The 25,291-nt window shown below is 53.4% G+C and overlaps 1 protein-coding gene across 5 annotated transcripts in view; it reads left to right on the forward strand.

The window, feature by feature from the left end:
- Positions 1–25,291, forward strand: part of MAPK4 (mitogen-activated protein kinase 4) — a 146,313-nt gene that overhangs the window by 78,654 nt on the left and 42,368 nt on the right. For 3 of the 5 annotated variants that reach the window (XM_055324293.1, XM_055324295.1, XM_055324298.1), the window contains exon 2: positions 11,314–12,711. In XM_055324293.1, the coding sequence (XP_055180268.1) occupies positions 12,166–12,711 (546 nt within the window). In that variant the 5' untranslated portion in view covers positions 11,314–12,165. Of the gene's footprint in view, positions 1–11,152; positions 12,712–12,960; positions 13,120–25,291 lie in introns of those variants that run through there. The other 2 variants (XM_055324294.1, XM_055324297.1) reach the window with 2 other exon arrangements.

Here is a 25,291-nt window from a genome sequence, read left to right on the forward strand (position 1 = left end):
TGCAACATAAACATTGCTTCCCCAAAGGGGTTGTGTCCTGGTCACTCAGGCCCACAGCGTCCTGCGCTTTCCTGTCATATGCTCGTCACAGTCATTATCACACACAGGCGCTGTTTGTGCCACCATCTGTGTCATATCCTTTCCACTGGCCCCGGAACTGTGCATTGCCGGGACCCCTGGGTTCCCACTGCGTGGTGCACAGCCAGCTCGATAAATATTACATGGAAGTGTTAAATATTAAATACTACATGCAAATGCCTTGGACTGTGGAGAGTCGCTCTGCAGATGAGTTTTCATCTTGATTTTATTGCTATCCATGGGTGAGCAGTGAAAGAGCTGTCTGTGGCAGCTGAGGCTTCCAGAAGAAGTGGGCAGAACTGCTTATGTGGAGGCATCTCCGCTGCAAGATCTTTTCAGTGAGGCCATAGAGTATCAAAGAGGGAGCATAGCAAGTGAGCCAAGGAGGTGGCCCATGCCCAGACGTGGAACACATGCCCTGCTTAGCATCACTAGTTGTCAGCTATGACTGGAAAGCCGGGAGGAAAGCAACAGAGGTGAACACCCAAGGGAATGGTGTGTGGTTCCTCCCGGGGCTTATTTTGCGGAAGCTAGACTGTTCCTGCCCTGTGGACTGTGCCCTGGCCTCGCCAACGCCCGAGGGAGCATGCCCTTGCTGGGACCCTACCAGTAGGACCCTTCCCGTGCTTGCACTTTATCTCCGTTGTGCTGCACTCACGCCAACACTCCTGGGAAATCTGCTTCCTGTGTCTGCCCCTCCGCTCAGCTGCCCCCGGCCTCCCGCCCCTGCACCCCGGCCCTGTCCCGAGCACCCCCTGAGGCCTGTCAACCCAGCCTGGTCTGTAAAGCTTGCCTCGTGCCACGCCAACGCCCCGCTCTTGTCCCAGGAGCTGCCTGTTTGCACCAGCAGGTTACTCTTTCCAGGGGCATGTGCTTCTTTAAGGATCGCCTTTGCCCAGCACCTCTCCCACCTTCCGCTGCCCAGTCCCTTACTCTACCTCCCCTCCGTCTGGTCGCTGGTTTGTCAGCTGTTGACTCCGCACCTGCCGTTGGCGGGGAGCTGTATGGGCAGGTGGCCTGTGGGGCCCTGTGCTGTTCTTGCCTCAGGGTTCCCAGTCCATGGGGAGGAAGGTGGACACATAGAGCCCCACAAGACACACGGCGACCAACTGCAGTGTGCCCTGCGAGCATGGGGAAGGGTCACTCCCAAGGGGGAGGGTGGCCTTGGGCACATGCTGGGCCGTCCCAGGAGCACAATGAGTTGGTGTCACCCGCAGGCAGGCCACCGGGCCAGGGCCGTGCTGACTCGGGGGCGCTCACCCCAACCTGCAGCGTGCAGCTGGGCACAGCTCATGGAGAGTGGTAGGCGGAAGTGGGAGGGCAGAGCAGGTCTGACCTGAGGCTGAGCACGGTGCTCAGGCTTCATCTCTGGGCAGTGGAGCGCTGCTAAGAAATATTTTAACCAGGAGACAAAAGTGATCAGATGTGTTTTGGAGATTTTGGAAGTAGGGGCACCTAGTGAATCAGTCGGTCCAGCGTCCAAGTCTTGATTTTGGCTCGGGTCATGATCTCGGGGTTGTGGGATTGAGCCCCATGTCTGGCTCCACAATCAGCAGGAGCCTGCTTGAGATTCTCCTCTCCCTCGGTTCCCCTCCCCCGCTTGCACGCACACTATCTTTCAGATAAATACATAAATCCTTAAAAAAAGGGGCAGCACAGGGTGGCAGGACGAGCACCTGGGAGCTGTGGGACTCCCATCGTTTGCCCACTCTACCTCCACTCCTTGAGGGGGCCCTGTTCCCCGCCTCAGGGAAGCGCCAGAGGAAGGTTCTCAGGCCCTGCCCTGGGGCGGGGGCAGAGCTGGAGGTGGGAGGGCACCGGGTCTGCACACGGAGGCATGTCCAGAACCTACACTGAGGCAGTCGAGGTGAAGACAGCTGGGTAGGCCGTAAGATTTCTCAGGGCCCCACTTCTGCCCTCATCATTGCTGTCACCCGGTCATGGCCCTCACCGACTTCTGCCCCGCGCGCAGCTCCTGGCAGGGCCTTGGCAGTGAGTGGAACGTGGCAGCGCGTGCACGGGCAGGGGGCACCCTGGGCGCAGGCACGGGGCGGACAGGTCATCGGGGGCTCCCGGCCGGCACCTTCTCCGGCAGGGCGGGGGCGGATCTTGGGTCCTGGGGGCGGGGTAAGGCTGGCGCTCGTCCCTTAGTGCAGTCGTGTCAGGGAGACACCAGCACGTGGATCCTCGAAGCCGAGGACCCTCATAGTCAGTGTTGTAGAAGTAAACAGAGGCCGGGGTGGGGGCAGGCCCTGGCTGGAGACTCCTTCTCCGTGCCGGGTGGCCTGGGTGGCCCTGCTGACCGTGGACCCAATCTCCTGCCTGAGCCCTTGGCTCCCCCTGCCACCCCCACGTGTTTCTCCTGCGTCCTGAGGCCCGGCCCGGCCTTGCCTTGCCCCAAGGCACTGCATCTCCTATGCTTGGGATTCTAATTTGCAGTTTAGGTGGTTGAAATGAGTCAGAAGTGAGACCAGTTTACATTGCAGCTTGAAAAAAGAAAACGGTTTTGTCATTGGTAAAATTAAGCTTTGGTTTAAGAGCAACCTTTCTCCATCCAGAAGGTTCTCGTGGAAGCTGGCAGTCCTGTCCCGTCCCACCCCCAGTGGGCAGTCACCGCACTGAGCCCGGTGAGAGGACCAGGCCTGAGGGGGAGGAAGGCAGGAGCTATCGAGGGGCCTCCCCCAGCAGGGCTGGGAGGCTGGGTGCTCCTTAGGCCTGGTGGTGGCCGAGAGCCTCTGCGGGCAGCCCCCTGCCCGGACCCTCAGCTGCGTTCTCCTTCCCAGCACGGGGGAGCGCCTAACGAGGAGATGGAGCCTGGTTTGTGCTATTGCTTTTTGAACCCCAGTAAATCCTGAAGTCCGTTTGTAGGTGTGTGCAGGGCAAGGGAGAAGCAGAAGGCATGAGGGTGTACCCGTCCAGCTCCAGCCTGCCATTGGCCCAGCGCCCGCCCCGGCCCGGGCTTCCAGCCCACTGCATGGGGCAGGTGAAATCCAGCTGGTGTCCCAAGGGCGGCCTGCACCTGGGGGCTGTGGGTCCTCGGCCACCGCCCAGGGTGATGTGTGCGCAGCCACCACGTGGTGCTGTGTTGGCCGCGCGGCCGCTGTTGTCAAGGTACTGGTGCTGCATTTTCTGCACTAAGGATTTTATGGACGTGTGTCTAAGGCTCCCAGGCAATGAGGACGGTCTGTGCGTGCTAAGTGCTCAGGGCAACCGAGCAGCAAGGTAGGCAGGCAGGCGGTCGCCTCTGGGGGTGGATGTGGTCCCTTTTTCTTCCTTCTCTCCTCATCCTCCTCCTCTCTCCCTCTCCCCCTTCCTGGTTCCCCTCTTCCACCCTGTGCTAACCTCATACTGCGGCCACCGCTGGGCCCACGGGGACCCCACATCCACCCCTCACCCGAGGGGACCTCATACCTCGCCCGTGGGGACCCCACATCCACACCTCACCCGCAGGGACCTCACCCCGCCCCTCACCCACGGGGACCCCACACCTCACCCGAGGGGACCCGTGCCCACACCTCGCCCACAGTGTCAGTTCCCTGAGAGCATGAGCGTCTTGTTCTCCTGCTGCTGATGGAATTTCAAGAGCAGGGGCAGAGCAGAAGCTGGACGGGGTGCTCCTGGCCTTGGCACTGGGGGAAGAGGTGACGTCACAGCCCCAAGTCCTCGGCTGTGTCTCCCAACCCTCAGCAGCACCACCGTCAACTCCGTCTCAGAGATGAAGACAAACAGGTTCCCCCCTGCTTCTCGCGTCCCCTAGTGTGTTCTGGAGAGGCTGTGAAAGGGAAGCAGGCTGGGCTGGTGGCATCACTGCGTCGCAGGACAGAAAGTGTGTGCACATCCCGGGGAGGCTGCCCGAGGGCCCGCTGCCCTGCCTGACACACAGGGTCACCACGCGTTGGCTCGGCTCCGTGGCTTCCTGCCGGCTGCGTGCAGAAGGGTGACCCGGGTGCTTGGCGGCGGTAGTGGCAGCTGCAGGACAGGCTGGGCCTGGGAGATGTGGCCTAAGGTGGCAGCAGGGGCGGTAGCGTCTGCGGCAGAGTGCCCACACCCCTGCACGACCTCGGCTGGCTCCCCTCCTGGGGCACGGACTGGCACTGTGTTCTGAAACCCAGAAGGCAGGGCTCTGGGTGATCAGTGGTGGGGCATCTGCCCTCGGCCCAGGGTGTGACCCCGGGGTCCCTGGATAGAGTCCCGCATCGGGCTCCCCGTGGGGAGTCTGCTTCTCCCTCTGCCTGTGTCTCTCATGAGTAAATAAATACAATGTCTAAAAAAAAAAAAAAAAGCTGCAGGTGGGGGCAAGTTGTTTCTCCTGATTCCAGGAGCAGCCCCACTGCCGCAGAGTGGCACCGGCTGTGCTCATGGTCACAGGTAACCCAGCGCTCACTGCCTCAGGCCCAGCCCTTCCTCGTTGCTGAGGAGGTGCCTTCCAGTCACCCTGTGGTTTGGGGCCCCGTCTGGCATCCGGCTTGACCTCCACCTTTACGCCGACTCCTCCTGGGGGGATCCTTCTCTGTCCTGGGCTTCAGGGACAGTTTCAGTTTCCACTGGGTTGTTTTGTCGTGACCCGAGTCAGCGCCAGCACGGGTAACCCCACGTCGCCTGCTGTTGACTCCCTGCGGCCCTCCCATCTGTCAGACGCGGGATGGGATTTTGGAGCTACGAGGCGAGAACGGAGAGAGGGTGCTCCTGCCGTCTGCGAGGCCCTATCAGGCTCTGCGTGCTGAGGGTCAGACCAGCGAGGACGCAGGACCCCGGGCCCAAGAACTGTCAACATCGAGGGCCGGGCTCCTGTCTTGCCACCTTGGAGGTGCCAAGGGCTTGATCCAGGGCCGTCCCCTCCAGCGCGGACCTACTGCAGTGGGCTTGTCCCAGCCGACCTCGGAGGGTCCTGCGCCTGAGCTTGCTGCTGTGGGCGCCTCAGAAGGGCTCCTTGCAACAGCTTCCACGGGTGTCACTCTGGGGCCATCTGGTGAGGTGCCCACTGGCGTCCCCGACCAGGTCCCCCCAGTGGAAGCCACAACCGTTTTCTAACAATCTGACAGTGGACGTCTCATGTGTCTGCTGCCCCATTTCTCAGAAGTGAGCAGGTGAGTCCAAGTGCAGCCCGAAGAGGCGGCGATGACCTGGGCCAGGGAGGTGGGGGTCACTGGGGTCAGGTCCCAAGTCCTGCACTCGTGTGGGAATCGTGAAGTCACCTCGAGGGCTCCTCAGTGTCTGTGATGTCATCGCCTGCTTCCTCTTCCAGAAGCACTGTGCGCTCCCCGAGGTCGGGGGCCCTGTGCTCTGCTCCTCTTCATCTCTCGCCCCGACGACAGGTACCTGCCGGGCACTGCCAGGCAGATAATTTCAGAGTCAAGTAAAAGTGAGAGAAAAAAGTAAACATGCCAGACAACAGCAGAGCTTTGCAGCCTCACTTGGCGAGAAAGCTGCAGGCAGCCATGTCCAAGTCTGTGCAGCTACGGGGCATTGCAGGACCCCAGCTCCCACTCGCGTGCCGGCCTCGGTCCCCATGTGCTCTCAACGTGGCTGCTGTAGCACCAACATCACTTGCTCCCACAACTGCATCCAAGGACAGACTGGCTTTTCTTCTTGGGAAGTAGAACTTTTCCTGAGCACCCTTCCCCACAGCAGGCGTTTCCGTGAGACCCCCCATCCAGAACTGGATCCTAAAACTGCCCCAAAACCGGGTGCTGCCCAAGGGGTGCCACTGACCACATTCTGACACAGGCCCTCAATGGACAGGGTGTGGGCTGTGCCGCGGCCTCTACAGGTCTTGGAAACGTGTCCCAGGAGGCAGACATGCTGTTGGTATCTGGTGAGTAGAGGCTGGTGGCGGAGCCCTGGGTGCTGAGCAGACCCCTGGACACAGCTACCACCCCTGTTGGGAACGGCTGCCTAGGCCCGGGGGTCTCAGCCGGCGTGAGCGTGTGCCTCCCCCACCACAGGTAGCTCTCAACGTCAAAGACATTTTGGTCATGGCAACTGGGGCTGCTCAGGAGTTGGGGGAGACGAGGGGACCTGCTGCGGATCCCATGGCGCAGGCTGTCTGCGGCCGAGGACCCCCGCCTGAGAACCGCCCCGAGTCTCCCCTGGGCTGGCGGAGCTGCTCATGGCTGTCCCGCACCAGCTGTCTGGCCATTCGGGGGAGGTGGCAACGGTTCCCAGGCAGGTGGCCCCAGGACCTTAGGAGTCAGGCAGCTGTGAGAACGCTTGGTTCAGTCCCCGTCTTGGGCGGCTGGTCCCCGCAACCTGGGCTCTGGCTTCTGAGGGTCACGTAACAGGAGGTCAAGAACTGCTTGGAAGGTAGCATCACAGACGTGTAAATGTGCCGTCTCCTGGTCTTTGTTTTTTTTTCCCGACTCTTAATCTCGTTCTAATGTTCTGTTTCTCAGTTTCCATTTCCACAAAGCGGGCCATGAACATGCTCTCTGTGTGGGGCTGAGCATAGCTGAAGAGGTGGCCGCCTCTTGCTGTCGTTGGCAAAGAGCCACAGAGTGTGCCTGTCACAGGTTGGCCCTTCCTTGCGCCCAGAGGCTGCACGGGGCTAGGTGCTTGTGCTGAGAATGCCTCACCTGGGCTCGGATCCGATGTTGGTGCTGAGAGGTGCGCCTCTGGAGCTGTCACCTGCTAATGCCTGATGTCCCTCTGGGAGCTTCCTGGGAGTCTGACTCAGGCCGCCATCCCTGGCGCGGCTCCTGGCCTGTGGTGACCCTTCAGTCCGAGTCTCCATCGTGTCGCCATCTCCTCCTGTCCAGGAAGCCTCTGTTCAGGGCGAGTGCGTGTGGACACCAGAGCCGACCTCAGCCTGGGGTGGCTCCCTGGGGGCAGGCAGGCCTGGGGCAGGACCGTCGCGCAGAGCAACAGGAGGACTGAATCCAGGACGAGGAGACTGCGCAGGAGGAGTCAGGAAGTCTGAGTGATGGCTCACTGATGCCGCCTCAGAATAAGCTAGTCTGGAGAAGGGCTCAACTGGCCACAGCCCCTAACCAAACTCCATCTCCTTCCTATTTTTGTAAATTTTTCTTTTTAAATGCAGCGATGTCCCTCGTTTGGGTGTCATCTCTGGCTGCTTTTGTGCTATGGTGGGGTTGAGTCGTGGCAACAGAGACAGTGTGACCTGCAGAGCTTTAGGTGTGCACTCTCTGGCCCTTTATGGGAAAAATGTGCTGATCTCTTGTCTAGGGGATGTGATGCACATGGACTATAGTGATCAGGGTCACACAGTCTTGACTGTAATGGGAATGGTGCCACCTAGAATTTTGCAGTGTGCAGCCTCTTCAAGCCTAAACATCAGCCTGTCCTGGAAAGGATTTCCTGCAAGTTTTTGGGTGCTTAGGAGAGAAAAGGAGGCTCAGCCTGTGAAATACCAGCACCTCATTGGGGGCTGTCGTTTGTGCTGAAAGTCAACAGCAGCACGAGGTTTTGGAGGCTCTCAGCCTACAGAGTTGAGGCTAAATTTAGGTTTTCCAAAGCTGCTTTGTAAACCAGATCCCAAAGAACCCCAGCAAGGCACAGTGAGCACGCACCGTCTCATCTCTGGTTTGCCTCCACACGTTAGAAGGCTGGATGCGTGAGAGGATGATTAACTGGCTTCAACTGAAGTGTTGTAGGAGAGTCTGTGAAGTCATTGAGAAGGTAACACGCCAATGCTGGGGTCCCGGGGGAGATAATTGTACTCCTGCATCTTATTACGACATTGGCCACGAAGCCCTGGAGCCTTGGAGTTATATGAGTTCTTGCTCCAGTGCCCCTGAAACCACAACCTTCCCTTCCTCCAAGGTGGATGCCGCTTCCCAGTTTGAAATCTGTCCTGATTCAAAGCAGCTCGGAGCCACCAAATTCAAATGGAGAGTGGCTGTACTTTGCTCCGAGAAGTTGCCAGGCAGTGCTCTGCCCAAGTGGGCACCACCAGGTGCCAGGTCTGCCCCTCTCAGGGCTGCCGACCCCACGCCCCCATGTGTCATGCAAACAGTGCATCACAAGGCCAAGACATCTTAGGTATGCCAGGTATTGGGTGATCAGTCCACCTGTGGAGAAAGGCACAGGTTCATAGTGGAAATGACAGAGGCATTCTAGAAACTGGGAAAGTCAAGAGGGCTGAGGTGAGATGAGTGACTGTGAACTCGGGGCACAGAGAAGCCATCAGTCAAGGGCTTCCTGCTTGGTGCTGGAATTCTGAGAGGCGGCCCCTGAGCAGAAGGTCCTACCGAGAGGGTCGAGGTGCATTTGGGGCTCCTCGTGAGAGGAGCCCTCCGAGCAAATTGTATGGAGGCAGCAGACGCGGGAGGGGAGGCTGGCCGCATAGGACGTATGGGCACGACCACCTCGCAGACGTAACGGATGCCCCTCAGGCTCCTCCCAGCTCAGTCACTGTCTAAGCACCGCTTTGTGCCTGGGACTTGGCCAGAGTCTAGCGGAGACATGGACACGTGTGAGGGCTAAGTAGCAGCCCAGGTGAGCATACGGTGTCAGGACAGTGCGCATGGGCCCTGCAGGGCTTCAGAGCCGCGAGGATCCACGGGGGACACTCCAGGCACGGGTCCTCCAGAGTGGAAGGGAGATGCCATCTGGGTGCTGAGTGATGGGCGAGTGGGCGGGAAGCAAGAGGACGTTTCAGGAAGGGGGAAGGTGGAACCAACTGGGAGGCAGGAATCGAACGAGTGTACTTAGGGGTCAGGGTGGCTGGTACCTGCCCACAGAGCTGACTGTGCGTCAGGAGACCACTTGCCACACGCACGCTTATGCACATGCACCAGGGAGACAGGCCCTCCCCCGTGTGAGAGGAAGAGGAAGGAGTTTTAAAAATAAATAAAGCACCTCTTAATTATTCACAGATTATCTGCATTGCAGCTGATCTGGAACAAATCCTGCTCTCGCTGCCGGTGATGTCACCTCGTCCCTGCTCAGGTGCTCAGCCCTGTCTGTTTACAACCCAGTGGGAGTGGGCAAAGGAGGAAGGCTTACGTGTCTCCTCTCATAAAGTGACATGATATAACTGCCTGTTTGCTGTGCCCTTGGGAGCTGGGCCGGGCATGTGGGTATTGAGAGAAAGAAGCTCCGGCGTGGTTTCCGTTGCTGTCGGGCAGTGGAGTCAGGTGGAATGGGGCACTGGGTGGTCCTTTGGTTCCCTGGCATTCGGTACCCAGGGGGTGGACCTCGCATGGGCTGCAGAGTGGGGCTCAGAGGGTGGTCCCAGCGCCGTCTCTAACTGGCGGGGAATCCTGAGTGAATGGTGCTCACTTCTCAATTCATCGAACGTTTGTCAATGCTGTCTGTGCCCGAAGCACCGAGCTGGTGTCCCTCAGCACCTCCGTGCCCTCATCTGCAAAGTGAGGACTTAGGCCAGAATCCTTCTCTCTCAGCAGAAGTGCTGGCATTGTATTGGGTGTCCATGACTCACTGGTGGACCTCCTCGGCAGGATGATTGGCCGCTGAATGGCCAGGGGTGACTCCTAGTGGGATTAGCCAGGGAGGACAGCCCCAGCCCCAGTGATGGGCCCCAGTCTGAACTTTTGTAAGACCAAGGCTGTTTTGCTGCTGGAACCAATAAAAACATGCAGAGTAGAACTGCTGAAGATCCTGACAAAGCATTAGAGTAGTAGGTACGTCTTACTCAAGTGCAAGGGAATTTTGACCAAAGTCCTCACTGGCTAACATCTGTTGAGTAGTCACTGTATTCCAGGCCCTTGTAAATGTCTCTCATCAGCAGCCTTCAGAGGGGTCTGATTAGGGACTATTTCTTTCTTTCTCTCTCTCTCTTTTTTTTTTTTTTTTGCTCGCCATTGTGTCTTGAATCTTTTTATTTATTTTTATTTTTTATTGGTGTTCAATTTGCCAACATACAGAATAACACCCAGTGCTCATCCCATCAAGTGCCTGTCACCCAGTCACCCCCACCCCTTGCCCACCTCCCTTTCTACCACCCCTTGTTCGTTTCCCAGAGTTAGGAGTCTTGATTAGGGACTATTTCAGATCATCTATTTCCCCTCGGTTGCTCACTGAATCTCAGACATGGAGTTGACTGTTGTTTCACCTCATCTATCAGGTGCAGAATTGTGCGAAGCTCAGATAGGAAAGCATCCCTACACGGCCCCTCAGGATGATGAGAATTAGGAAATAGCCCTGCTACATCACTCCTTGGTGCAGGGTACCCAGTGGTACAGGGCTGGTTCTCCGAGTGTCTGTGGACTTAACAAACTTATAGAACCCGGGGGGCTCAGTTGGTGAAGCATGTGTCTTCAGCTCGGGTTGTGATCCTGGGTCCTGGGCTTGAGCCCCCGTCGGGCTTCCTGCTCAGGGGGGAGTCTGCTTCTCCCTCTGCCCTGCCCCCTGCTCTTGCACACTTGCACACACTCACTTTCTCAAATAAATGCATAAAATCTTTAAACAAATAAAACAATAAAATAAAAAAACGCCCCCACCTTTAAAGCTGTGGCCTTGCCTTTACCTGAGAGGCCTGAATTTACATTGTCTGTTCGGCAGGTTTCTTCTCCCCACTTGGGTCTTCTGCCTGTAATTTGCATCAGCAGCCGCCAGGGTGCAGTCAGGCTAGGATTCTAGTCCTTGCTGTGTCCAGCTCCCTGCACAGCTCACAGCCCAGTCCAGAGCACAGAGGCCCTCTGTTAGGGCGGCAGTGAGAGCCGTCTTATTTAGTGTGTGTGCTCGTGCCATCTCCATGAAAAGCAAGAGATACACGTAATTAAATACCCACGTGCAGCAGATTCTCTCAAGGTATTCATTTTTTTTTTCTCTCAAGGTATTCAAACACATTTGCAAACGAGGGAAGAAAAGGGGTCCAAGTACAGAAACAAAGTCATTGACCTTTTATTTTTGCCTGCAACTAATTAACTTTGTTCTGGCAAACCCCCCCCCCCCCCCCCAGCTAGTCATGAGGTAGGTGTTAGGAGAGCATAACAAGTTGATTTCTTACAAGTCAGAGTGGATTGTTCCCACCCACCACGTGGGCGCGTCAACCTTTTTGGGGAGGCATTTGCATACTCGGCACCCCACTCACCACTTGACGATCCCATCAAATCAACCCATCTTCTGTCTCTTCCAGAGGAGCACTGCACATGCAGGGGTGGCCGAGCAGCAAAGCCTGGAATCCCCTGAGCAAGCAGTGTTTCAGCTGGCTGGACAGATCAGATGACACTCGGGCTGGTTCACAAAGGACACGCACATGGGGAGGTGTTGGAAGCTGGAGTGGAAATTTACCCAGTGTTATTTCTCTGACAGGAAAGGAGACATGGTCTGAAGGATGCCGCGTTCCTGCAGCCTCTGCGAGTCCAGCAGCACCCAGTCCTGCTTGAGGCGGCCTGAAGGCGGGGGCAACGGAGGACGCTGCTCGAGCTGAAGCCCCCGGAGGATCCTGGCGTGGCCGTGGGGAGTCCCCCGGCTCTGAGGCCTCAGGCGCAGCTCATTGTGAGGAGCTCCAGGCAGGTGGTGGGTTTCTTGGCTTTCTTGGCCCGTGCTTGGAAGCCTGGTTTGGGTCGCAGAAGCAAGGGGACCGGAGGAAGTAGATGGAAGCCCCCGGAAGCCTCCAGAAGCCATTGCTTGGGATCTCCTCCTCCTGCTCAGGACGGAGAGTGGCACCCGAGCTGCCAGAGGCTGTGTTGAGCTGAGTCTGGACCTTCATGAGCTCAGGAGTGCGGCCTGCCGAGACCCTGCATGGCCACCCGAAGGAGCAGCTGCCCACGCGGGACGCTGGGAGGACAGCGTCTGCATCTCTTACCTTGAGGTTCGTCGTGGTAGAAAACTTGACCTTCCTGTAGATCGTGAGACTGTTTTTTCTTTCCAAGATGCTGCATTTGAAAGAAACATGAGCCATCCTGGGCTTCGGGGGGGCACAGCCCGCCCAGCGCAGGTGAGGGGGCTGGTCTGAGCCTTCGCTCTCCGCAGCTCAACAGGCATGGACGCATGCCGCTCTTGTCCCCAGGGAGCCAGCAGCTATGACACCGTCATGAGAGAAAACAGCCCTCGGCTCTGGGACTTGACAGAATGAGGAGTGCTAGGGAGGCCGCGCCCTGGGACTTGGCTACTGCCGACCACCCCTTCCTCGCACGGGCAGCCCCTGACCACTGAGTGACCATGGCTGAGAAGGGGGACTGCATTGCCAGTGTCTACGGGTATGACCTCGGTGGCCGCTTTGTTGATTTCCAACCCCTGGGCTTTGGCGTCAACGGGCTGGTGCTGTCGGCCGTGGACAGCAGGGCCCGCCGGAAGGTGGCCGTGAAGAAGATCATCCTGAGTGATGCCCGCAGCATGAAGCACGCGCTCCGAGAGATCAAGATCATCCGGCGCCTGGACCACGACAACATCGTGAAGGTGTACGAGGTGCTGGGACCCCAGGGTGCGGACCTGCAGGGTGAGCTGTTCAAGCTCAGTGTGGCCTACATCGTCCAGGAGTACATGGAGACCGACCTGGCACGGCTACTGGAGCAGGGCACGCTGACAGAGGAGCATGCCAAGCTGTTCATGTACCAGCTGCTCCGCGGCCTCAAGTACATCCACTCGGCCAATGTGTTGCACAGGGACCTGAAGCCCGCCAACATCTTCATCAGCACAGAGGATCTTGTGCTCAAGATTGGGGATTTCGGGTTGGCTCGCATCGTTGACCAGCATTATTCACACAAGGTATGTGTGGCCGGGATGGCTGGTGTGGGTGCTGCAGAAGCCCTAGGAGTGCTCACGGTCCTTCGGGAGCATCTTCCTGGCTGCACTGGAGTCACGGGGCTGGAGTCCTGCACTGGAGGAGGCCTCACGGTGCTACAAAGACCACTGGTCAGGCAGGGTTGGGGGTGGTAGCCTGGTTCTTAATCGTGCTGCACCCCACAGCCACCCGACTCAGACTTCCTAGCTGTATGAGATGGGGCTGGAGGAGGTGACCACCAGGATTTCTCCCAGCTCGGCACCCCGTGGCTTTAGAACCCTTCTTGGAGAACTTGCTCTGGCATCATCTTTATCCGCTGTCCACCGGTAGCACCTCTCCTGCCTTCTCGGGGCTCCCAGCTGGCTCCCCACCGCACAAGCCCTGTGCTCCAGGTCAGCTCGCCGCCTCCCCCGCCCCGTGCCCCATTCTGCCTGTGTGTGGACAGAGGGTACTCATACTCAGCATGCACCATCCGGCTAGTGCCTTGGCCCCCAGGTCCCATGATGTCCTGGCCTCCCGGTGACAGAGGACACCCATCCTCAGCATGCACCGTCCAGCTAGTGGCTCGGACCCGAGGTCCCATGATGCCCTGACCTCCTGGTGTCCTAGGAAGGCTACAGGTGTCTCAGGGTGTCCAACCACTGTCCCAGCCGCAGAGATCACAGCTGTCCCCACTACACTGACACTCGTGCTCAAGGCCCCAGGGCTCTTCTTCACTAACCCACTGCTCCCTGCGGGAGTTGGGAGTCCTTTGACATTCCCTTCCCCCCACTCCTGGTTCCTGCCACTTTAGGGGGAGCCTCTGAGCATCTGGCCTGAGCACATGTCACCAGGCACCCCTCCACAGAGCTGGGGGGGGTGTGATTTCTAGCCTTCTGCCAAAACCTCTGAACCATGAATTTTTATTAGAATGAAAACATTCCCTAGAAAGTAGGTCAGCCAAGGCGCTGAGGTGGGTCATGAAAAGGGAGGGTAGCTCTGACCTTGAATGGGCTTCAGCTTTCTCTCTGGGGCCCCATTCCTCTGCTCTCCTTGCCCGCGGCCAGAAGGTCACAGGCTCATACAAAAGGCACTGACCTGTCTGGTGTGGCTATAGTGGGAGGACATCCGGGGGACAGGGATGTAGGGCTCCCTGGCTGGAACTGGAACTCCAGCCCAGATTTCAGACCCCAAATCAGCACAACCAGCTCTAGCTCCTTGGGGCCATAGCTAAGAGCTTGCCCCCTGTCCCCCCTCGTGCAGCCAGGCTGGCTGTCAAAACTGACAGTTGACTTTGTGGGCAAGAGTATCCATGGTGTTATAAACAACAGATACCCACCATTTGCTTCAACGTGGATGGAACTGGAGGGTATTATGCTGAGTGAAGTAAGTCAATCGGAGAAGGACAAACATTATATGGTCTCATTCATTATGGTCTCACTCATTCATAAAAAATAGCAAAAGGGAATAAAGGGGAAAGGGAAAAAAATAAGTGGGAAATATCAGAAAGGGAGACAGAACATGAGAGACTCCTAACTCTGGGAAATGAACTAGGGGTGGTAGAAAGGGAGGTGGGTGGGGGGTGGGGGTGACTGGGTGATGGGCACTGAGAGGGACACTTGATGGGATGAACACTGGGTGTTATTCTATATGTTGGCAAATTGAACACCAATAAAAAATAAATGAAAAAAAATAGAAAAATGTATCCATGGTGAAAAAAAGTATCCATGGTAGAAAAAAAAAGTAATAATAATAGTTATTATTATCATTCCTTTATTATTATTATTATTATTCCTAATACCGTTTGCTGTTTGTACCTTCACTTTCTTCTGAGAAGCAATGACTCCAAACAACCAAACTGAAGGTTTGAACCCAAGTCACTTCTTATTTGGTAAAAGTACCAGAGAACCCATGATACTTATTTCTGGGATGCACAAAACCACTTTCAGAACTGGAATAAACCAGTCCATTTGGGAGTAAAATTAGGACCTCCCTGGATGAAAGGGTTTGACTAAGTGACACATTCCCGGGAAGGTACCCTGAACAGCACATAGTAGCTCTTCCCTCAGGTTAGGAAAGGTGATTTGTTGGGGTGAAGACTGGCTGTGGAACAGTCTGAGAACCCCGGTGTGAGGGGGTGATCTGAGAACCCCGGTGTGAGGGGGTGAGGAGGGAGGGTCCAGGCTCTCTCTGACAGTGCTGGCTGGGGATGTGGACCTCACCTGCCCTCTGGGAGCCTTGGTCTCCCCACCTTGGGCAGGGATGATAGCAGATGTTGTTTGCCCCACTGGCTTGTGGTTACACATTAAAATGGAGCGTGAATGCAGAGCCCCTTGGAAGTAGGAGGGAGCCCATGGGTTTCTGTTAAGGAGTGTTTGCTGAGCACAGTGGGCCTGGGCCCAGGTTCCCTGGCCACCGGCTGTATGTGGCGCTGCTGCGGTTACTCAGGGCTGGGAAGAAACCTCTCTGGTGGGGACTTCCATTTTCCTGATGCAGAAGGACTTAGAAGTTCTGACTTACTCTTCTCAGAGTCTCTTCAATAAAATTAGCTGTGGGAAGTCAAAAAAAAAAAATGGCAGCCAGTGGGAGCCCAGGAGGCGTTCTTGTGGCCCCGCATCGGGCAGGTGGCCCCCGCACCCCTTCTCCCTCAGGTGTAGTCTCTTCTCTGAGTGATGACAAAACTGTGTATTTGGTGCATTTAAATCAGTTCTCCTTTCATCCTCATGATGCTGAGAGGCACTTGGGGCAAATGGTCCGTTCTAAAATGGAGAGAACTGGCTACAGTGAGATGATTGGCGCCTGTGGCGGGGGGCACTCTAGAGCTGGGCCTTCTTGAGACTTAACCATGTCCTCCAGGAGGACCTACTGGTGCCCAGCTGGGAATGGCCTTTTCTTCCTCTCAATTGCCCTGTCGGTTCTTTCCCAGCCCATAACCTGGATCTTCTAGCATCAGCTATCCCCTGCCATGTCTCATGGGTATTTGTGTCTGCCTCTCCCACGCTCCCCTCGGCTGAGAGCCCCTTGGTTCTTGAGGGCATGTTGTGTTCATCTAATTTTCCCCAGAGAGTCAGATCACTGTGCCTGAGATGTGGCCCAGTTGGCCTTGGTGACCATCTTGAACAGATGGGAGAGTCGTCATTTACCAGCACATCACAGATAGGAAGCTACTGGGGTTCACTGATTTCATGTGGTCAGACATGTGCATCTGCTGTCCCCTCCGTGTGTGGAGGATGATGTCTACATGGGAGCTGCTCTCAGTCTGACCCTTCTTGGGGCACCCAGGGGGCTCAGGGTCCTGGGATCGAGCCCTACATCAGATAGCTTGCTCTGTGGGGAGTCTGCTTCTCCCTCTGCCTCTGCCCCTGCTCGTGCTTTTTCTCTTTCTCTCCAAAAAAAAAAAAGAAAAGAAAAGAAAAAAGAAAAAGAAAAAAAAAAAAAGAAAGAAAAAAAATAGAAGTCTTTAAGTCTGACCCTCCCTAAAGTTTTATGGATCCTGCACTCACCTGGAAGGAGACAGTGCTCACTGGCCCCTAGCCAGCACCTTTGCATAGGTCATCAAAGGGCACTCCTTTTTCGAGGCTGATTCAGCCCAGTTCCAGGGACAGGCTTTGTGCTCTGATTGGTAGCTGGACGTGGCCCCTTGGCTGTGCCCAGTGGGACACAGCAGCCAGTCTCATTCTCCTCACTGTGACTTCCTCCTGGGCGGACAGTGAGTCTTCTTCACTTCCACATCCCTCATCTCGCATGGGGCCTGCCATGGGGCAGTGTCCACTGAGTTTTTCTGGCGAAGGAGGTGCCAAAGGAAATGGCCTCCTCTTCTCCAGTGAGCAGCTGGTGGCTGGGACGTCAGCACACAGCCAGAGAATATTCTAGGTCTCTCCTACCACCCCTCCCTGGGGGTCTTTGCCAGGTCCAGAGGGCAGCTGGAGCTCCCAGTTAGCCCACACTGTCAGGGAGGTGGCCGTGGGGGTACTCTGCGGGCTTCTCAGTGGCATGGGGAGCACTTGTCTCTGTGTTACTTACCTCACTGATGGCATGACATCAGGCAGGCCTGGCTCCGTGCATCTCATCCCTGAATGAGATCTGTAAGAAGACCTCACCACCATCTTGTCCATCCCCTTCACTTCACAGATGACAAAACCCAGGCCTGAGAAGGGCAGGAGGCCCACTCAGGGTCTCACTAAAGTGGCCAACCCCGCAGCGGTTTAGCGCCTGCCTTTGGCCCAGGGCGCGATCCTGGAGACCCGGGATCAAATCCCACGTCGGCTCCCGGTGCATGGAGCCTGCTTCTCCCTCTGCCTGTGTCTCTGCCTCTCTCTCTCTCTCTCTCTCTCTCTCTCTCTCTCTCTGTGTGTGTGTGTGACTATCATAAATAAATAAAAATTTAAAAAATAAAAAATAAAAAAAATAAAGTGGCCAATCCACGCGCTTCAACTCCCTGCCCACTGGTTCTTCTCACCTCTCTCGTCAGTCATCTTCTCTGTTGACAGGGTCACTGTTCTGCTCTGCTTATTTCCTAGGATTCTTGTTAGAGTCACGTGAAAGAGGAAGATGTCAGGTGCTTTGAGATATACAAAGGGCTGAATCACTGAGAACCATCTGCCCCGTAGAGGCCATGATAATTCCACGTGGACATTCAGGTGTCGGTCCCCACCCAGCCCCCCACCCCACCCCCCGCTGCTGGAACACAGACCCGGCTCCTGACACGCCACAGGGCGAGTCATGAGCCCTCCCTGAATGGGGCCTCCCAGCCTCTGCTCCTGTCATGAAGCCCTTTCTGCCTGCATCCTCAGCCAGCCCGCCTGCCAAGGAGTTCTTGTGTCAAGAGGATGCCGGAGAGTTGGGGCACATTTTCCTTTGAATTTATCCCATTAGGAAGTCAATGATTTCCAAAGAGGGGGGAATATGTTGTTTAAGACTTCGCTGAGTCTTGTGTGAATTCCGACTGGTGTCAGGAACTCCCGAGAGCCTGCGGCACGCTGCCCACCAGATTAGCTGTGTACACACACTTTCCTCCTGGAGGGGCCACCCCTGCTGAGGGGAGAAGCCACCTCGCATCCTCACTAGGGCTGCCAGGGCCCTGCCAGCAGACTTGCCTTTCCTCTGGGGGCAGCAGGCAGAAAGCAGCCAGGAGACAGAGCCAGAGTAAGAGGCCCCTCGGAATGTGGATGGCCAACGATGGCGCTTGTGTTTGCTGGAATCACTTGAGAAGGCCCGAGTGCTGTGTTAGGCTGGCCCATCTTTGGGCCCTGACCCCATTCTCTTGAGAGCCCTCTGTCTGCAGACCTCCTTTCCTCTCAGAACACATTCACACTTTGCCTATGTATGTAGCTCACTGAGGCGCCCTAGGGGTAAAGGGTACAGTGACTGATTCTCAGTGTGGGCGCTGGAGCAGAGCCTGCGCTTCACCCCGGGGGCCTGCCGGAGGTCCAAGTCCTGGTTCCATCTCAGGCCTGGGACCCAGAAGCTCAGGGTGGGGCCCAGCCAGCTGCGTCCTAACAAGCCCCCAGCTGCTTCTGATGGATTAACTTTCAAGAACCACTGATCTGAAGACACAGAATAGCTTGTCTGTGGATGGAACGCAGATGCCTGGACGTGTTTGCTGGCGCTTGCAACCGTGGTTCTCAAACTACAGTGTCACCAACACTAACAAGGCCCAGATAACAGGGCGGTATTTGCAGCAGACACTTTTCAACTAAAGGAGATCGTTAATGGTGGGGATGGGGCAACAAGAACAGTGACGATTGTTGTTGGCAGGATGACTGTTAGGGTTCTCCATCACCTCACATTGGAAGTTGCCTGGCCTGCCCGCCATCACTCGGGTTTGCTAGAAAGCTGCACAAACCAGTGATCTACACCAAAAGGAGCACTGGTTCTGGGGTGCCTGGGGCTCAGCCAGTAAAGCGTCTGCCTTCAGCTCGGGTCAGGTCTCAGGGTCCTAAAATCAGGCTCCATGCTCGGTGGGGACTCTGCTTCTCCCTCTCCCTCTACCCTTCCCCTTATCCCCATCCCACTAATGCTGTCTTTTAAAATCTTTAAGAAATAATAAAAAATAAAATGTCCAAGTGTTTTTTGTTTTGTTTTGTTTTGTTTTTGAAGGAGCATTGGTTCTATTTAGGTGTGATTCTCACAATAGTGAGGTGATAATGAATACAGTTTGAGAAAACGCATACTTTTTGTTCTGGTATAAACTGCTCCACTCCGTGTTCTTTAACAACAGGCATTGCCTTCACAGCTCAGTGAGGCTGTTTGATTGAGGGCTCGGCAGACGACCATAGTTCATTAAGCTTGTGGTTCAAGGTCCCAAAGGAGGCAGGAAGGTGCCTGACGTTGAACATGCGCAGTCAGCTTCCAAAAGCTTTTTGCACGGTGCCTCAGTCGGCAGCGTTTGTGCTGGTGTGTTGTGTTGATCCGCCTCACCCCCTCCTGTCCTGGCCCCTGCTTTCCTCTCGAGGCTTCTTGTCTGTCTAGGCCAACATAACCTCCCCCATCTGCCTGGGCAGACATACAGAAAAGCCCCCCTAAAGCACAGATTCCCTTGAAACATCCTCAGAGGAGGAATGCTCATTTCTTGCATCTGAAATAGACTCTTTGCTGCTGATTGAGAGAGTGGCCATTTGGTGTCTTCTGAGCTCATATTTTGTTCGAATGATCCCCATATTGCACCTGGAGGGAATGAAGTACAGGTCCCTGTGTGCAGGGAGCGAGGAAGGGCTTGCCCAAGATCCCAGAATAGGGCCGGGGTCCTCAGTGCTGGCCCTGGCAGAGGCCCAGCCATACCCCAGGGCCAGCGTTTCATGGGAAAATGGGCTTGTGGAAAGACAACTTGCTGAAGGCCCAGCTAGAAGTTCTTAAGCTGCTAAGCGTGTTATTCCAAATCAGTGGAGCTGAAAAGATTTATTTGAAAGGCTAGAAATATCCCTTTTTAAAAGGGAAAAACATGACCTAGGGGATTAGAACAGAGGTTGTAGTAGAGGGACAAGTGTCCCTGAACACTCAGGCCAATTTGGAAAGCTAATTTTGTTGGCCTTCGGTGTCTCCCTACCTGCTGCCCACTGCAGCCCCACGCCCCAGGAGTGGGGTCTTCACTGTGTCCCTGGGCCTCTGGGGTCCTCTTCTGTATACTGCTAGAACAGCATACCCAGATGCCTGAGACGCAACCGCCCTGAGACGCAACCCCACTTAGCTCCAGGGCGATATTAAAAATCTTTTAACAATGGGCAGGGCCCACACACCAGCAATGGGAAAGGAAGCCAGCCAGAGGCCTACAGCTGGCAGTGTCCTGGAGGTGCCCTGCTCACCAGGAATTGACCCTTTATTGCCAGATCATAGCGAGATCGAGGAGCATCCGGGAGTGAGGCCACGGTGATGAGAGAGGGAATCAAGGGCTTGGAGCAATGCCTATTTCCCAGCCAATTTACAGCATTTCATTATTCTACTGCTGACTTCACTGCACCAGGGCATGCCAGTCGCACTTGGCCTTCCTCGTCCTATCAATGCTCACCCTTCTCACTGCTGTGGGTCTGCATCTCCACTGGGTATGAGCTGTTGATTAAAAGTGTAAAGGGATCAGGAGCTCCCTCCTTATTTTCAACACCAACCTCCTGCTCACCTGGTGCTCACCAACAGGAAGCCGGCGTCCTGCCAGCCACACTGGAGAGGGGTGGAGTCCATGCACTGCGGGCTTTGCTGACAGTCTTGCTTTATCTACAAAGTGTTTTTATTTTGCTCTCCTGTTTGAAGTTTGTTTTCTCTGGACATGAATTTTTTTTTTTTTTTTTAGATTTTATTAATTTATTCCTCAGAGACAAACAGAGAGAGAGAGAGGCAGAGACACAGGCAGAGGGAAAAGCAGGTCCCAACCTGCAGGCTCCCCACCTGCATGCTCTCCTCCTGTGTGCAGGGATTGCAATGCTAGACTCAATCCCAGGACCCTGGGATCACCCCCTGAGCCGAAGGCAGACACTCAACCGCTGAGCCACATCCTGGACATGAAATTCTGAATCTGTGATATTTTTGTCTTTCAGTACTTACAGATGCCATTGCCTTATATCCCGTCCCTCTTCTTTTTGGGTTTTTTGTTTGTTTGTTTGTTTTCCTATTCTTTTTGAAGAGCAGGTCTTCATTCACATCATTTTACCTGTCTGTAATGTGGGGTTTTTTCTTTCGTTATCAAGATTTTTTTTCTTGACCTTGGACTCTCAACATCTTGACTGTGATGTGCCCAGGGGTGGTTTTCTTGGTGCTTATTTTATTTGGGATTCACTGAGCTTCTTGGATCTGTAGGTTTATTTGGGACATTTCAACACTTGTTTTGTTTTTTCTGCTTCATTTTTTCTCTCTTCTCTTCCTGGGTTCTGATTACATGTATGTTAATCAGCTTGGTACTACCCCAAAAGATAGTACAGCGTTCTGGTTTTTTTTTTTTTTTTTTTTTCGTCCTTTTTAAAGAATGGATAAGTTCTGGTTGAGAATCCAACTCTTGGTTTCAGCTCAGGTCATGATCTCAGGGTCCTGAAATTGATCCTCATGTTGGGCTCCATGCTCAGTGTAGAGTCTGCTTGTCCCCTTTCTCCCCTTGCTTGCTCATATGCTCATTCTCTCTCTCTCTCTCACATAAATTAAATCTTAAAAAAGAAAGAAAGAAAAAGAATGGCTAAGTTTTGTGGTTCTGTCTTCAACTTCACTAATCCTTTCTTCTGCTATCTCTAATTTCTCATTAAGCTCATTTGGTGAATTTGTCATTTTAAATAACATGCTTTTCCATTCCAGAATTTCCATTTGGTTCCTTTTTCATAGTTTCCCTGTATGTGCTGAGATGTGCCATCTTCATCCATTGAGATCATTTTTTCCTTTAAATTCAAATTTAAAATAGCTGCTTTAAAGTCTTTGCCAGTTCAAAAACAGAAATCCCCAGATTGTTTAATATTGACTCCTTTTTTCTCCTGAATTTGGGTCACATTTTCTTTCTTCTCCACATTTCTGGTAATTTTTGCTGCTTTGTGGACATCATAATTGATACTCTGAAAGGGAGCCTGAATTATATTGTCTTCCTTTAATGAATCTGGAACCCAGTTTTGGTTTTTGTTCTGGCAGGCAGTTCCCCTACAGATGGTTCTCCTAAATCTTGTTAAGGCTTATTCTTAGCCTTTGATAGGGCAGGATGAAAGTAACTCCTGCTCTAGAGCATGGCCCTTGCTCCCAGGGCCTGGCCTCTCTGTCGTCTCCTTGGAATACCTCGTGATGCCCATCTAGCTACACCCGAACTCCTGTGATTCCTGTGTCTCTACAACCTCTGATAATCTTGTTCTGCTCTTGGTGTCAAAGTAGCTGCTCACTGCCAGCCCACACCAGAGTCTCACTCTGTGTGTGTACAACACAGCCCACAGCCAGAGATCTATGCGAGCCCCACCCCACAACCAACTTCTGGGCCCCGACCCTGCTGAAGCTCCCTGCTCTCCAGGGTCCTGCCCTGACAGCTCTAGATGCTTCAGCAGCCCCAAACTCCAGTTTTGACTTCCCCAGATCAGTAGGACAGCCGTGTTCTGCTTCCCCCCACCTCCTGCACTGTGGTTGGGAAGTCTACCCAGGCACCGTGCCAGGGTGAATATGAAGTTCATCTTGTGTATTTCCTTCCCTCCTCTCAGGGATACCGCTCAGCCCATTGTCCAGTGCCTAGAAACATCTACTATGTATGTTTGTCCAGTTTTGTCATTGCTTATGATAGGAGGGCAAACCCAGGACCAGTCACTCCATCATGACCAGAAGCAACCAGCCCTCACATTTAATGATGTAGAGCTCCATGTAGCTGACCACCCTTGAATGCTAGATTGTAAGCACCTTGCAGAAAGTGTTGGAGACCTACTTATCTCTGCATCCTAGTAGCGTGCTTAATGAATGTTAGTATTCATTGCATAATATATATAAATTATAATATGCGTCAGCACGCTTATCAATACTATTCAGTGGGATCAAGTGGACAGCTTGGGGGCTAAGTATTGAACGATGCACTGCTCCTCCTTCTCTTTATAGCTGAGTAGATGTGCAGGAGAGGGCTCCCTTTCACACAGTATCTTCAGTCCTGATGGGGAGGATCCCAGCTGCTCCAGCCCCTGCTCTAGTCCTTCCACTGGGGTACTCCCAGGGTGTCAGTGCCACAGGAACATGATACTGTCTTACTCTATGGGCAGATATTCCTCTGTTTATACTGAAGAAGAATGACTGGAAAATGGAATGAAATCCTTTTAGATTCTCACCTAACATGTAAGCTCTTTAACCAGTCGTGGTTGTGGTTGCCTTTTGAGAAGACAGTAGTATAGAAATAGGAGGCCTGGGGTGGGGTCATTGCTAGGGTTATCCTGACTTCTTGGCGACCTTGTGCATCAGTAGTATATTACTTTGAGCTTCATCTCTAGCTTCACCACCCCACCTACCTGGTGCTGTAACTTCACCAGCTTGTCACCATTCACTGGATAATCCCATAGTCGGTGACAATTCTGGTCCCACATGCTGTTCCTCTGCTCCCACTTGAACTCCTACTATCCCTGCAGACTCAGCTCGAGAGCCCCACCTCTGCAGAACTTCTCCCTGCTTCCCGGGGACTTAATCACACCTCCTCCCGTTGTCCAAAGCAGTTATTCCCATACTTATCCCTTCACATGCCTCTTCCCAGTAGACATCGGGGCCCTTAGGAAAGAGTGTGTATCTCATTCATCTCCGTATTCCTAGCGCCGGGCACTGTATCTGACCGGGAGTATGTCCACATTAACTGCTTATTGACTCATGAAGAAGCCAGGCCTCTTTCTTTCCACTGAATTGAGTATGATCCACAAGAGCTTCTCAGAATAAAGCATGATTTATCCTCCTCAGGGCAGCTTCCCAAACTTTTTTTTTTTTTAATTTATTTTTTATTTTTTAGCTTCCCAAACTTGAACTCATCCATCATGCCCCTCTAAATCTCTGCAGCCTAGACACCCTTTGTTTTCGTACAGTCACATCTGGGTGCTGTTCTAGGTGCTTGACAGGTGTTAACCTAGTTAGTCCTTATAACACCCTAGCAATAGTAATATAGTAATAATGGTGATGATGAGAGGTGCTACTATTGTCCCCATTTTACAGATGAAGACACTGAGGCGCATAGAATGACTTGTCCAAGGTCACTAACCAGTAGATGGTGGAGTCAGGTGTCCCAGCCTCGCAGTGGCTTCAGAGACCACGCTGTAGTCACTGAGCTATACTGCCTCATCGGCTGTCCAGATGATAATGTTGCCAGAGCTCATGCTACCCTTGACTGTCTTTCCTTTGACCTCCTGCAACTTCTCATGAACTTTCTTAAAATTTATCTTTCAGAACTATGGATTGAACCAGCAGAGTCGGTGAGAGTGTGACATCTCTGCCCCATAAATAATTTACTATTTGTGCTACAGTGGCTTTTTTTGGCAGCCTGTCAACCATTGTCTCATCCTGAGCTCGTTGCCAACCAAGTTCAGTTAAGTTCTGTATTATCTGTTTTACTTTTATATGGTTGTTTTTCATCTTGTTGGCTTTAGGCAAATATTCCAACATGATGAGACCTTTTTGGATCTTTGTTTTCCAACATAATCTTATCCCTTACAGTGGCATAATTTATAAACTTCTCTGTTAGGACTTCACCTGTATCACTGATTTTAAAATGTGTAAAGAAGATTAGGTGAAAAGCTTAGACTCCTGGCCGCTCAACACTTCTCTCCACGGTGACACGGACCCTAAGCTAGCATTCTTTGGATTTAGTTGTCCAGCCAGTTGTGAGTTTACATAATTGTAGAGTTATCTGATCTGTGTTTCTTCACTGTCCACAAAGGTATCCTAACAGGTTTAGCAAAGTGCCTTGTTGAGATTCAGGGACATTGTCTACAGAATCCTCTCATTCCACCTCAGTACAATTTAAAACTCATCCTAAAGCTTAAAAAAGCCAAATTCAAACTACATGACCAGCTGTGACACTTTAATCCCTTGATACATAGAACTCAGATGTTGGCAAACACCACCACTTAGAGTGAAATCACACATGAGCATCTAAACTTAAAATCATATTGGAGATTAGGGCGTGTTTAAGTAAACTGGCTTATCCACTAAATAGAATACGATACGACTATTTTCAATAGTGTTTTTTGAAGAGTTTGCAATAGCATAGAAAATGTTTATGTAATAATGATTAGGTTTAAAAAGCAAGATACAGCATTGTATAGATGGTGATCATTCATAACAGTTTGAAATACAAAGGAAAGAATGACGCATTAGAATTGGCTAGAGGTTAAAAACTCCCAAATGTCAACAATGGTTAGACAAGATAATAAATAAAAAGAAGATTTTTTCACTTATATTTATTTTTCTGTAGTTCCCAAAAATGTGCAACAGGAACAGACATGGTTTTTACCACAGTAACCTTTTCAGGTGGGAGGTTACAAAAGTTTGTTGCAAGAGTCCATTTACCAAGAACTTATTTATTACGAAAGAGTGGTAAGTCCAAATGATCCATCTGTGAGAGACAAGGGTGAAGCACATGGGCATCTGGCCCAGAAGCAGGTGCACGCTGGCCCTATCCCG

This window comes from Nyctereutes procyonoides, unplaced genomic scaffold, assembly GCF_905146905.1.
Source record: "Nyctereutes procyonoides isolate TBG_1078 unplaced genomic scaffold, NYPRO_anot_genome, whole genome shotgun sequence".
In the NCBI taxonomy this organism is placed as follows: domain Eukaryota; kingdom Metazoa; phylum Chordata; class Mammalia; order Carnivora; family Canidae; genus Nyctereutes; species Nyctereutes procyonoides.